The sequence below is a fragment of the Drosophila sulfurigaster genome, chromosome 3 (genome assembly GCF_023558435.1).
Source record: "Drosophila sulfurigaster albostrigata strain 15112-1811.04 chromosome 3, ASM2355843v2, whole genome shotgun sequence".
Classification (NCBI taxonomy): domain Eukaryota; kingdom Metazoa; phylum Arthropoda; class Insecta; order Diptera; family Drosophilidae; genus Drosophila; species Drosophila sulfurigaster.
In genome coordinates this window covers 4,190,215-4,203,019 of record NC_084883.1, presented here as the reverse complement: position 1 = coordinate 4,203,019, position 12,805 = coordinate 4,190,215, and the positions used below count along the sequence as shown (strand labels likewise).

The 12,805-nt window shown below is 41.4% G+C and overlaps 3 protein-coding genes across 3 annotated transcripts; 1 reads left to right on the top strand and 2 right to left on the bottom strand.

The window, feature by feature from the left end:
• On the bottom strand, nucleotides 1-10,574 carry LOC133845198 (protein telomere ends associated-like). Its single transcript, XM_062279587.1, has 15 exons — nucleotides 10,391-10,574; nucleotides 10,041-10,337; nucleotides 9,674-9,985; nucleotides 9,577-9,615; nucleotides 9,145-9,510; nucleotides 7,820-9,082; nucleotides 7,648-7,761; nucleotides 6,795-7,583; nucleotides 6,653-6,736; nucleotides 4,324-6,588; nucleotides 3,497-4,265; nucleotides 2,319-3,122; nucleotides 1,724-2,255; nucleotides 1,586-1,672; nucleotides 1-1,530 (listed from the first exon to the last, which is right to left on the bottom strand). Exons 1-15 carry the CDS (start codon nucleotides 10,483-10,485, stop codon nucleotides 41-43), a joined length of 9,306 nt encoding a protein of 3,101 aa, XP_062135571.1. The 5' UTR covers nucleotides 10,486-10,574; the 3' UTR covers nucleotides 1-40.
• Nucleotides 10,575-10,677: 103 nt separating this feature from the next.
• Nucleotides 10,678-11,402, bottom strand: LOC133840228 (mediator of RNA polymerase II transcription subunit 29). Its single transcript, XM_062271930.1, has one exon. The coding sequence runs from the start codon at nucleotides 11,400-11,402 to the stop codon at nucleotides 10,791-10,793; it is 612 nt and encodes a 203-aa protein (XP_062127914.1). The 3' UTR covers nucleotides 10,678-10,790.
• A 175-nt stretch (nucleotides 11,403-11,577) lies between these two features.
• Nucleotides 11,578-12,740, top strand: LOC133840229 (probable N-acetyltransferase san). Its single transcript, XM_062271931.1, has 3 exons — nucleotides 11,578-11,721; nucleotides 11,855-12,178; nucleotides 12,235-12,740. Exons 1-3 carry the CDS (start codon nucleotides 11,714-11,716, stop codon nucleotides 12,443-12,445), a joined length of 543 nt encoding a protein of 180 aa, XP_062127915.1. The 5' UTR covers nucleotides 11,578-11,713; the 3' UTR covers nucleotides 12,446-12,740.
• The last annotated feature ends 65 nt before the right edge of the window (nucleotides 12,741-12,805 follow it).

Sequence of the window (12,805 nt, the reverse complement as noted above, 5' to 3'; positions counted from 1 at the left end):
TTATTTTATTTGTTTAATATAATAAATAATAAAACTAGTACTAAAAGTAGCATAAACTTTTCACTTCTTTCATACGTTGCAGTATTTCAGGTTTTAAATTGGCGCGCACATCACATTTGGGTTTTCGTCGCAACAAATCCCTATCACGTTCATTGGTTGTACTAAAAGTTGCCCACTCTCGAGTCGCGTTCTCGAACTGGAGGCGAATGTGGGTGAAAGGAGGCGAGGCTCTCATAAATGCATAGAGCACTCGAAGGCGTAAATCTTCTTTGGTGTCTTGGTGCAAGTTAAGGCGACAGTTGTAATTGAATTCACCAACATTGTTTAAAAGATGCTGCAAATCCTGCAACAAACTACGTGTCAAATGAGGAAAGAGGTGCTCCAGCAACGGGCCATTAACGTTGAACAGTTGTCCATTGACAGAGATCAGCGCCTGCTGATGCAAGCTGCCTACAGACAGACTATTGATCTGATACTTGGCTATTTGCGAAGTAGTCAGCGATTCAAAGTACAGGAAGCGCTGAAGCGTGCTGAACACAATTTGTTGATGCAACACGGCCTGAGGCATTGACAAACTTGCCCTATCGTTCTTATCACTAACACATTCCACCGCCATTGGGAGTTCATTTACCTGTCGCACATTGACATGCGGAGCATCCAGTAAGTGTTGCAGTTGTGATGATGCCATCAAAGTGTTATCCGTGGCCAGCTCTTGGGATGCAGTCATGGGAGGGTCAGAGCTGTCCTGCTGCGACTGTGATTGCACCTGGCTGGAGGAGGTTGTGGGTAACTCTTGCTGCGCACTGGGATTCACAGCCGCCTGATTGGGCACCGTGGCAGTGAATGGTAAGGGACGGAAGTCATGCCTTAGCTGTGGCACATTATCCGCCATTAAACGTGGTCTTTTGCTTGGTAAAGTGGATTTGAAAGCTCGACTGGGCTTTCTAATTGTTACAGATCGAACTGGAGAAGCAGGAACTGACACTGCGGTTGCGGCTGGCGGAACGTCTGCAACCGGAACTTGCGATTCTTCTGTTGGCGAAGTAGCAACTTCAATCTGTGACGACTCCAAAGACATCAATTGATTGGTGATTTGCAACTGCAGCTCGGGAGATAAACTTACATCCTTCATTAGATCATCAAACTCGCATTTTGAAAGATTGGCGTTAAGGAACGACAGTGGAGGACTTCTATCCTTGGGCGGTACAATTGCGAAGCACGACAATTCCGCTGCAATTCTTTCGTCATCCTCATCTAGATTGATAATTTGTTCCTCTGGCGATATGCTTTCACATACAACCTCTTGACTCTGCGAGCTATCGATCGTAAAGCGCATATTGCTGAGCAATTTAACAGGTTCCTGTTTGATTTGAACTGTAGGCATCTCTATAGAAGTTTCCATAAGTGGATCACTTTGAGCCTCCGGCAATTGTGTTGCAGGGACAACATCTTCAACGTCCACGAATAGACTGTTTCCAGCAATAGACTGCTCCAGCTGGGTCGCTGGACAATCTGACTCTTGCAGAATGTCTACGAGAGAAAGAATATTGTAAATGCAAGCAATAATTTCTAAGCTGCAGCTTACCCTGTGGAGAATTATCAGACAACTCGATCGTCTCAGACTCGATTTCGATGACAGCTTCGGGCACTTTCTCGAGCAAGCAAATTGGAACTAAAAAATATGCCATTAACTTATTGCTGCCACAGCAGTTTACAGACTTACTTCTGCATTCCGGAATGTTCAATGCAACGGGCTCAATCTTTGCATTTGCTAGCTTTAATTCCTGGGATGTGACTCGAGGAACTTGCTGAATCCACTGATCCTGCATCCAGCACTCTACGTAGAAGTTCTCGACCTCAGAAAACAAATCCACTAGATTGTTGACACGGTCTCCTGTGCGATTGCGATAATTACGCTCAGCAATGTCGTCAAAGTTGGTGTAGCGCATGAGCTCAGACGAATGCAGAACCTTGGGAGACAAATGTGCCAAATTCAGCTCATCAATTTGCACATCTTTGTTCCGCAATAGTTCAATCAACATTGACAGTTTGACAAACAGGTTAATTGGCCAATTTCCTTCGTGTATCACATGGGAATAGACGCGAGAAAATAGACTTTCGTCCTTATAGAAGGACTCGCCGTTGTGTATACAAGTATACTTCTTGAACTCTGAACAAGTCAACTGCGATAGTATGCACCAAACGGTCTGCTTCAGACCATGGCTAGTGTAGATTAAATACTTCAAATTATGCTCCTAAAATGCATGTAATAAATAACCATTAGCGAAATGTTTACAATAGGATTTTGGGTTTAATACCTTGCCAATGGGAGCAAAGAAATCAATCGAATTTAAATTGAATGTCGTTGGTGCATCTGTTGTCTCCTCTGTCGGCTTTGCTACTGCCCTATTTGATTCCTTCAATTGCGATGAAGAGCTGCTTTCACTGACAACAGCTGCTGGAGCCGTTTTACTTGTCTCCCTTGCTGCATCAGTGGATGCTATTGCTTGAGGCGCAGTCGCTTTGGTTGCCTCCGAAACCGTTTCTAATGCTTTTGTTGCCGATGTATATGATGCCTTGTTTACTTCTACTTTACTAGATGTTGCTGTTGAACTAGGAATTGTTTTTGGGACACTCTTCGAGCTCGATTCATTCGTAGAGACTACTTCGCTTGTGGCTGCTGTTGAGCTAGGTATTGTTTCTGTGACACTCTTCGAGCTTGATTCACTCGCTACGATTACTTCCTTAGTTGCTGCTCTTGAGCTAGGGATTGTTTCTGTGACACTCTTCAAACTCGACTTATTCCCAGAGACTAATTCGCTAGTTCCTGCTGTTGAGCTAGTATGTGTTTCTGTGACACTCTTGACACTCTTTGAACTGGATTCATTCCCGGCGACTACTTCGCTTGTGACTGCTCTTGAGCTAGGGATTGTTTCTGTGACACTCTTCGAACTCGATTTATTCCCAGAGACTAATTCGTTAGTTCCTGCTGTTGAGCTAGCAAGTGTTTCTGTGACACTCTTTGAACTTGATTCATTCGCTACGATTACTTCCTTAGTTACTGCTCTTGAGCTAGGGATTGTTTCTGTGACACTTTTTTGAACTCGAATCATTCCCGGCGACTATTTTGCTAGTTGCTGTTGTTGAGCTAGCATGTGTTTCTGTGACACTCTTTGAACTTGATTCATTCGTGTCGGCTACTTCACTTATCGTTGCTGTCGACCTAGGAATTGTTTCTGGGACACTCTTCGATCTTAATTCCTTCCCTGTGACTTCTTCGCTAGTTGTTGCTGTTGAGCTAGGAATTGTTTTTGGGACACCTTTCGAACTCGATACATTCGGAGCGACTACTTTATTTGTTGCTGCTGTTGAACTAGGAAGTGTTTCTGTGACACTCTTTGAACTCGATTCATTCCCGGCGACTATTTTGCTAGTTGCTGCTGTTGAGCTAGGAACTGTTTCTGTGACACTCTTCGAACTTGATTCATTTTTTGACGACTACTTCGCTAGTTCCTGCTGTTGCTGTTGTTGCAGTTGAACTTGTTTCATTTGTGGCGACTACTGTTGAGCCTATCTTCGCATTTGTTGCTGTAACTATGCCAGATACTTTATCTTTATTACTTTCAACTGCATTCGTCCTCGTGTCTTTAGTTATCTCTGTTGAATTGTCAACCACAGTTGCAATGGAGCGCGGCACTTTTCTTGTAACTTTTTCGGTTCTTCTATCTGCAAATTTTGTCGTTCCTACTTTTTCTAGTATCTCTGGCGCCGAAAATGTGTTCTGATGTTGATTAGCAACATTTGCTGTAGAGCATTCGACATCAACGATGTCTTCATCAACATCAACGATGTCTTCCTTAACATCAACGAGATTAGATTCACTGTTATTTGCAGCCTCTGCAATCTCAGTGGAATATTTAGCTTCAACTTTGATGTTTGCAATTATTTCCTTATTAGCTTTTCTTAGTGTCACCGTGGCTGGAACTGCTGCAGATGCTAAGGGCGCTGCAACCGCTGTTGAGCTAGGAAATATCACAACCATGGGAATAGTCTTGTTGCCAGTAGTATAACTCTTGGCAATAGTTTGTGGGTTTGCAGCACTTCGTATAGCATTGGCTGCTAATTCCTCTGCTTTTTGCTTTGGTCTTCTATCAATTATGAATTCTTTCTCCAACAATGCACGTGTTCTCAGGTTCATCGTCCGATGTGCTATATAGTAGGTCAAGTTATGTGGTATATATTCCATTACATTTTGCTTTTCCAATCTACAAAAAGAATAGTAATTACTTACAAATCTTCGTCAGTAATGCTTTGTTCACTCACAACTCTAATTCATCCGATCTATCTGCATATATATCTTCTAAACTTTCGCATTCATTTCCAGATGACCAAGATATGTTATAAGTATGATCCGCAAGGCATCTATCAGCTTTATCATTGTAAATCACTGTTGAGTCATTACTGCTTTGATCTTCAATCTCGGACGTCGCTGACAACGCTTCCGGAGACTGCAACTGGGACTCAAGCTGCTGCTGCAAGACCTCACCAGCTGCAGCATCACTTGATGCTTGATGATTGTCTGTTTTACTCTTCTCAGAGCTACCGCTTTGTAACAAAGGCGCCATTGATTCCAGACTGCACAACGGTGACTCTTTCTCCAGTGGCGAGGCAACAGCAGCTGAACTACCACTCTGCTCACTTGTCTCCGGCGTGCTCATTATAGAGCACTGTGTCGACGGCGGCGAAATGCCAGTAGAACAAACAGCTGAAACATTAAGTTTGGGCACATCACACGCTCGCTTTGCTGGCATTGAGTCCATGTTAAGTGACTGGGCAGCTCCTTGACTAGTAGAAACTTCAGCATCTTTCCTATTTGCAATTGTTTCTAAGTCAACACTGAGACATCTTTGTTCTTGCGCTGAGACTTGCGCGAATGCCGCATTGTTTTCTCGAATGTCATTTAAGTCCAGTGTGGAGTTTACAGCTAATTGCAACTCATTTTCCTTTTGTGCATCTTCAACCGTTGCTATCTTCTCGGTCTTAATAGGCCTTGTTGCCCTAACAAGTGGCACAGCATATTCGAGCAGTTTCGGTCTGAACTCAACTGGAGCAGCGTTAAAATTATACTTAAAACATTTTCGCACTCGAGGATCAATGTAGAACGAGTGATAAAAGCGTCGCAACAATGATGAATTAATTTGCTCGTCATTTAAAATCGATTCAACATTACTTTTGGGCTTGTCTTTCATGTAGGTTTTAACCAGCTCCAGTTTTAATGATTCATAGTTGATAAATTGTTTGAATGTTTGCAGCGCAACTGGAAATTCATAAATCATATTTTTCAGCGTTATTATAATCCTTTGGCTTACAACAAGCGGATCGCTGTCATTGCTTTGCTGCGAATTACAGTTGATGTCCAGCAGTTCCGCCGGGCTTTCATTTGTTTCTGGCTCAGCTTCCACTCCAAGTTGCAGCTCAGCTCCATGCTCCGACTCGTGCTCAATTACAGGTATTGAAAGTATTTTTTCGCGCAGTTTTGCTGGGCAAGGTTTGATTTGGAACTCATACTTTTCACGTACTGCTGGCTCCAAATAGAACGCTGTAAAATATTGAAAAGCACACTCATCCTCTGTCTTGTCAGCGTGATCATCGCATTTCAACATTTGCTGAACAATTGCATCCAGATTTGTGATATATTTTTTAAATAGTTTGAATGAAACTGGCAGAGTCGTTGATGGGCTGCCTTCATACTCATGATGTGGCATTTTCTTCTCTATGCCACTTAATGCCATATTATCTTTGATAGCTGTTACTACTTCAGTTGCTGTATTTTCAACAATATCAGACTCGTGGACGATCTCTACACCAGCTATTGCTGTATTTTTTACTATATTCGATTTGTCTGTTCCAGTTATTGGCGTATTTTTAACCTTTTCTACTTCACAAGCGGGAATTGACGATGTGTGCATCTTCTTTGTGTTAAGTTCAGAATTATTTTCCGCAATTAAGTCATCATTCGTCTTTCCAGAGCTCGTTGATGCAGCCTTTTCACCAATTGCGAAAGTATGGGTATTCTCTGAGCCGATCATTGGTTTATTTGTAAGAATTCCGAATGCATTGGAGGTCTTTTCTACAGTTGCTGAAGTCTCTACCATCAAGGGTGTGCTTTGGAAACTTACATCGGTATCAGTATCGGTATCAGAGCTTAAAAATATCACTTCGTCCGGGGTTCTCTCTTCAATTACGTCTGCACCAGTTGTTGCCACATCTTTAACTGTAGCCATATTCATCGTCCTCCTAGCAGTTTCGTTGAGAGGTACTGGATACTTCATCAATTTGGACTTTAATTCTGCACTAACAGACTCAAACCGATAAGCATACAGTCTGCGAACAATTGGTCGCACATAAAACGAACGATAAAATTGTGTAAAGACATTATGACATCGCTTTGGGTCCGTTTCTGCAATAAATCGTGCTTCTTCATGGCGTTGTTGAGTGACATGCAAGAGCAATGGATGCAGAAGTTCATCGTAGTTAATGCAACGCTTGAACGTCTCAAAAGACACAGGAAATATAAAGCGTCCCAAACTATAAAGTGATAAGAAATGTTAGAAATACATGAAACAATCAATCCAATAGTGTCATCACATACTTTACAATTTCCTCCATTACATCAAGTTCACAATCACTGCACTCAAGGATCGGTTGTTTCTGTTCACAGATCTCAGTGGAGGTACTAAAATAGAAGACACTTCTGAATAATCTTGTAGATTAAATAAAAATTCATAACATACCTGGGTTCAGTGTTTGCTACTCGTTGCGGCAATTCTTCTTTGCATTTTTCCGTTATTGCAACTGCCATTCTAGGTGATGCAGCCTTTTCGCCAATGGCGAAAGTATGGGTATTCTCTAAGTCGATCATTGTTTTATTTCTAAGAATGCCGGATGCATTGGAGGTCTTTTCTACAATTGTTGAAGCCTCTACCATTAAAGGTGTTCTTTGGAGGGACACATCAGTATCCTCAGAGTTTAAAATGATCACTTCTTCCGTAATTTGCGTATTTGAAATTTTCCCGGACGCATTAGAAGCCTCATTTGGAGTCACCACGGAATTCTTTTTTATTCCAATTGCGATTTCATTCCCAAATGAAGCCACGTTTGGCTCATTTATTTCAGTGATTTCCACAATTTCGTCTATCTCCATATCTACCTCTGTCTCCGTGGTTCCCTCTTCAATTACGGCCGCACACGCCTTCGGTGCGCCAATTGTTGCAGCTATATTCATCTCCTTCCTGGCTCTTGCGTTAAGAGGTACTGCATACTGCATCAATTTGGACTTTAATGATGCACTAACAGACTCAAATCGATAGGCATACTGCTTGCGAACAATTGGTCGCACATAAAACGAACGATAATATCGTGTAAAGACATTACGACATCGCATCGGATCCGATTTTGCAATCATCCGTGCTTCTTCATTGCATTGTTGAGTGACATGCAAGAGCAATGGATGCAGCAGCTCATCGTAGTTAATGCAACGCTTGAATGTCTCAAAAGACACAGGAAATTGAAAGCGTCCCGATCTATGAAGTGATAAGAAATGTCAGAAATACATTAAACAATCAATCCAGTAGCGTCGTCCCATACTTTCCAATGTCCACGATTACATCAAGTTCACAATCACTGCACGTAATTTCATTCGATTTGCAATTACTGGGCTCAAGGATCGGTTGTTCCTGTGCACTGATGTGTGTGGAGGTACTAAAATAGAAGGGAATTCTGAATAATCTACTAGATTTAATACAAATTCATAACTTACCTGGGTTCAGTGTTCGCTACTTGTTGCGGCAATTCTTCGCGTTTTTCCGGTATTGCAACTGCCATTTCGGTAAATTTACTTCGTTGATGAGCTGGCGCTGCGTTGAAATTGTAGTTAAATTGTTTCCGCAAGCTCTTATCAAGATAAAAGGAATAGTAAAAACGTTTAAACAATTGCTTTTCATTCGTCTCGTTGCCAATTTTCTTTGTTTTTGCATGAGCTTCGACCAGCTGTTTCTTGAGTTCATCGTAGTTGACATATCTCAGAAATGTTTTGATATCAACCGGGTATGAATAATTTATGCCTTTAATCTTAACTAGATTTCCCTCGCTGGGCAAATCAACGACGTTATCCTTATCCTTAGCAACACTCAATACTTTTGGCGGGTTTCCCTTATTCGGTACATCGTTGTCAATATCCACAACATCAATAATTACTTCTTCTTCGGCTGGCAACGCAAGTAATTTCGCTGGAATTTTTGACGGACAAGCCTTGAGTTCTGGTTTGAACTTCTTACGTATCTGGGAAGTCGTATAGAAGGGTTCAGTGTTTGCCACTTGTTGCGGCAATTCTTCTCCATGTTTTTCTGTTATTGCAACTGCCATTTCGGTAAATTTACTTCGTTGATGAGCTGGCGCTGCGTTGAAATTATAGTTAAATTGTTTCCGCAAGCTCTTATCAAGATAAAAGGAATAGTAAAAACGTTTAAACAATTGTTTTTCATTCGCCACGTCGCCAATTTTCTTCGTTTTTGCATGAGCATCGACCAGCTGTTTCTTGAGTTCATCGTAGTTGACATATCTCAGAAATGTTTTGATATCAACCGGGTATGTATAATTTATGCCTTTAATCTTAACTAGATTTTGCTTGCTGGGCAAATCGACGACGTTATCCTTATCCTGAGCAACAGTCAATACTTTTGGCGGGTTTCCCTCATTCAGTACATCGTTGTCAATATCCACAACATCAACAATTACTTCTTCTTCGGCTGGCAACGCAAGTAATTTCGCTCGAATCTTTGACGGACAAGCCTTGAGTTCTGGCTTGAACTTCTTACGTATCTGGGAAGTTGTATAGAAGGCCTTAAAATACTCCAAGGCGCACTCATCTTTTGTTTTGCCTTTGTACTCATCGCTGCTTAACATTTCGCTCACAATCCCGTCGAGATTCTTAATGTAGCGCTTAAATAACTTGAATGTCACAGGATTATCATCTTTTGACTTTGCATTGGATTCAACGGCATCCTTATTATACGGCACCTGTCTGAAAAAGGGATCACAAGTTGTAGCGCTTTGCAAATAACATATGTCTTCAAATATAGCTACACTTCATAAGAGACTTCGGGTGTATCAACAATTTGCAATTGTTCGACGGGTGGACTGATCACATTTAGCTCCAGTTCTTGACTTGTTGCTATCTCGAGAGATATCTTCTGCATCTCGAGAAGAATCGCCCTATCAGCCTCGCTGGGCAACGCCAGCAGACGATTTCTCATTGATGAGGTGCAAGGCACAAGCTCGTACTGGATTCTCTCCCGTATTTCCGGCGTTAAATAGAACGCTATGTAATAAGCCTTAGCGCAATTATCGAAGCCTTCATTTTTCAAGTCGTTTAGCTTTAGTTGCCAAACAATTTCATAGATGTTCTTGATGAACTTTTCAAAAACATCGAAGGACACTATGGAGGTAAGGCTGTAAAATTAAAAGAATGGATCGTTGTAGCGCAGTTGTGATATAATTGTTTAGAATCTAACCCACCTCTCCTGAAGCTGAATAGCTCTTGCTTTATTTTTTCGACTGCAATGGAAGACAATTGATACTAAAAAGCTAATGAGATGAAGAGAAAGAATCTTACCTTTTGGAACTTGGCGATTCACTTACTGTCTTGGCGGCTGCCTCGTCGAGCGGCACTCCAGGCTTTAGCAGGAGCTCTAATATCTCTGGTGACGCTTCCTTGAATTCGTATTTGCTCAAGCGACGACGATGCGGAAACATATAAAATATGTTGTAACCTTTGCGCAATAAATCCTCCAATTTCTTGGAGTCGCCCAGCGCCAATTGGCGCTCTTGATCTGTTTTCTTCCGCAAGAGATCATTAATAAGACGTTGCTTATTAATGTATTGCTTAAACGTTGCAAATGAAACGGGAAACTGGAAACGACCGCTGCTGAAAATAATGAAATAACTACTACCCTTGTTATTTACATTATATTTTCCCTTACTTTTTAATTGCGACATCAACGCCAATTTCAGTTGCAGTTCCAGTTGCAGTTGTTGTAGCTTCCTCTGCTATGGGTAATTGCAACAACTTATTTTTTATAGCCAGAGGACAGGATCTTACTTTGATTTCGTACTTTTCTCGTATGGCGGAATTTTTGTAGAATTCATTGTAAAACCATTCTGCACATTCATCCAAAGTGCCCTTTGGTTTGGCAGACCCTGTCACCTGGATCTGAAAGGCAATGTCCGGCAGATTTTCCACAAGTTGTGAAAACACCTTGAATGAAACTGGCGGCATGCTGCGACGAAAATCACAATGAACAAACAAATGTTTATCAAATTTTTATATTACCATTTTGTGTTTTTTGACTTATTCAACCAGTTGCGCAACTGCTCCGACTGTCGCGTATCACCATTCGTCTTCTTTTTACGCTTTACTGTCGACATTTAATGTCAACTTTTAATAAATAAGAGTCATTTAAATTGCAAACGCGGGATATTAACAACATTGGACGCCAGATTCATTCAGAGTGACCAACGACTGCCAAACAAAAAGTTACCACATTTAACTTAGAGTGGTGAGTTTGGTGGAAAAAAAAAACAAAACAAGCCGCGAATTAGAAAATTGAACGATATTCCAAGTTGGAAAAACTATTATATATATTTTATTAAATGTATATAAAATTGGATTATGCTTAAGTGCACTACGTATTAATTAAGATCTAATGCCAAACATAAAAATACTCTAATTATCAATCAGCCTGTGATATATTTTGCGCCGCACTAATCAGCGTATCATGAATATCCTTTGCAGACTGCACGTGCACTCGTACTGTATTCAAATAAGTGGGATAGGGAATTGGTCCAGCGGGATTATCCTGCATAAAGTTCTCCATGCGCATGGCGGTCACGGCACCAGGTAGATAATGTTGCGACGATGTCAACTGCTGCATGCACTGAATGGCAGTCTTCAGATGCAGCTCCATTTGATCGCAGCAAGCATAGAAATCTTCCAGATGTTTGTCAAATCGCGGCACATGGCCATGTCCACCTGTGTCCCGCTTGAGATTATCGGCCAGATTGTTCTGTTGCAGAGTAAAGGCACTGGAACGTATGGTCAGGAACATTGATTCACGCAAGGGACCCAGCAGACTCTTCACCCTCGATATGTTGTCCAGTTTCTCCGCCTGTTGTTGTTGCTGTTGCTGCTGTTGTTGCTGTTGTTGATGCTGTTGCTGCTGCATTGGCACGGGTCCCGGCACAGGACCGGTTGGCATCATGGGCTGCGGCGAGGATTGCATCATCGGCGACACTTGCATCATGGATGGCCCTGACATTTGCATCATATTCATGTTTGGATTCATTTCGTCTTCTGAACTTTAACTTTCCAACTTTTCACAACGAAAATTCTTCGACAGTGTGACCGCAAAAGTAAACAGCGCAATGCATAAAAAGTGGTGCTTGTTTTTGGTCCAACAGTTTGGTCACTCTAGCTTACAGCCCATCAGCTGTTTTGCTGTCGGCAGCAAATCTATCGGTATCGATTGTAACGCGAAGATAATTTATCAAGTTAATAACATTTTATTCTAATTTTTATTACAAAAAATAATATCTATTTAAAATTAAGGCGCAAAGCGCACTGTTAAAACGTTAAAAGTTTTCCTAAACAAAAAACATGACTAGGTAAGCGTAAGCGTGCATAAAGCTGACTAAAGGAAAAATAGCTTGTCCTAAGGGCGCCTAAAAACCCTAACCTAAAAAAATACATTGAGAATAATTAGAATCATCGTGTATGCCAATTGTTTGTTTGTTGCAGATCCAGTATCGAATTGGGCGATGTTACGCCACATAACATTAAGCAACTGAAGAAGCTCAACACCGTGGTCTTTCCAGTTTCCTACAATGACAAATTCTATGTGGACGTGCTCGATGCCGGTGAACTTGCGAAACTTGCCTATTACAATGATATTGTTGTGGGTGCCGTGTGCTGTCGCATTGACACAACGGACAATCAGCGACGCCTGTATATCATGACCTTGGGATGCTTATCGCCCTATCGACGCCTGGGCATCGGCACCGTTATGTTCGAGCACATACTCAACTATGCTGAGAAGGATGGCAACTTCGACAGTATCTTTCTGTGAGTGCTTCGAATCTTCTTAGTGATCATGATGAATAACATTTTAATTTTGCTAGGCATGTGCAAATTAACAACGATGGCGCTATCGAGTTTTACAAAAAGTTTGGCTTTGAGATCGTTGACACCAAAGAGCAATACTACAAACGCATCGAGCCAGCGGATGCCCATGTGCTCCAAAAGGCTTTAAGACGCAAGAAGTCCGATATACATAATAATCATGCCTTCAGCAATGGTTCCGTGAACGAGAAGAAGGATCGTCGAACTTGAGAACTAGGAGCTGCTTCATCACCATTATGAAACCGCAACATGAACCAGCAACAACATATTTAGATATTTAATTTATAAATTTTCACATTGAACAAAATCAAACAGTTAGATGGATACAGTAAAACAACAGCGAAACATCAATAACAAGAACAACAACATGCACTAGGACTAAAAGTACGCCAATTATACATACACAATGTTTATAGCCGATTCCTGATAGCCTGATAGTTTAGTTGGAAGAAGGACCATGTATCAAGCGAGTTGGCGCTAAATAAAGCGAACTGTCAAAACTTGTCTTTGCGCTTCGATCTTATCTGCATGTAATTAAGCCAACTAGTCATAAGTAACACTCACAATGCC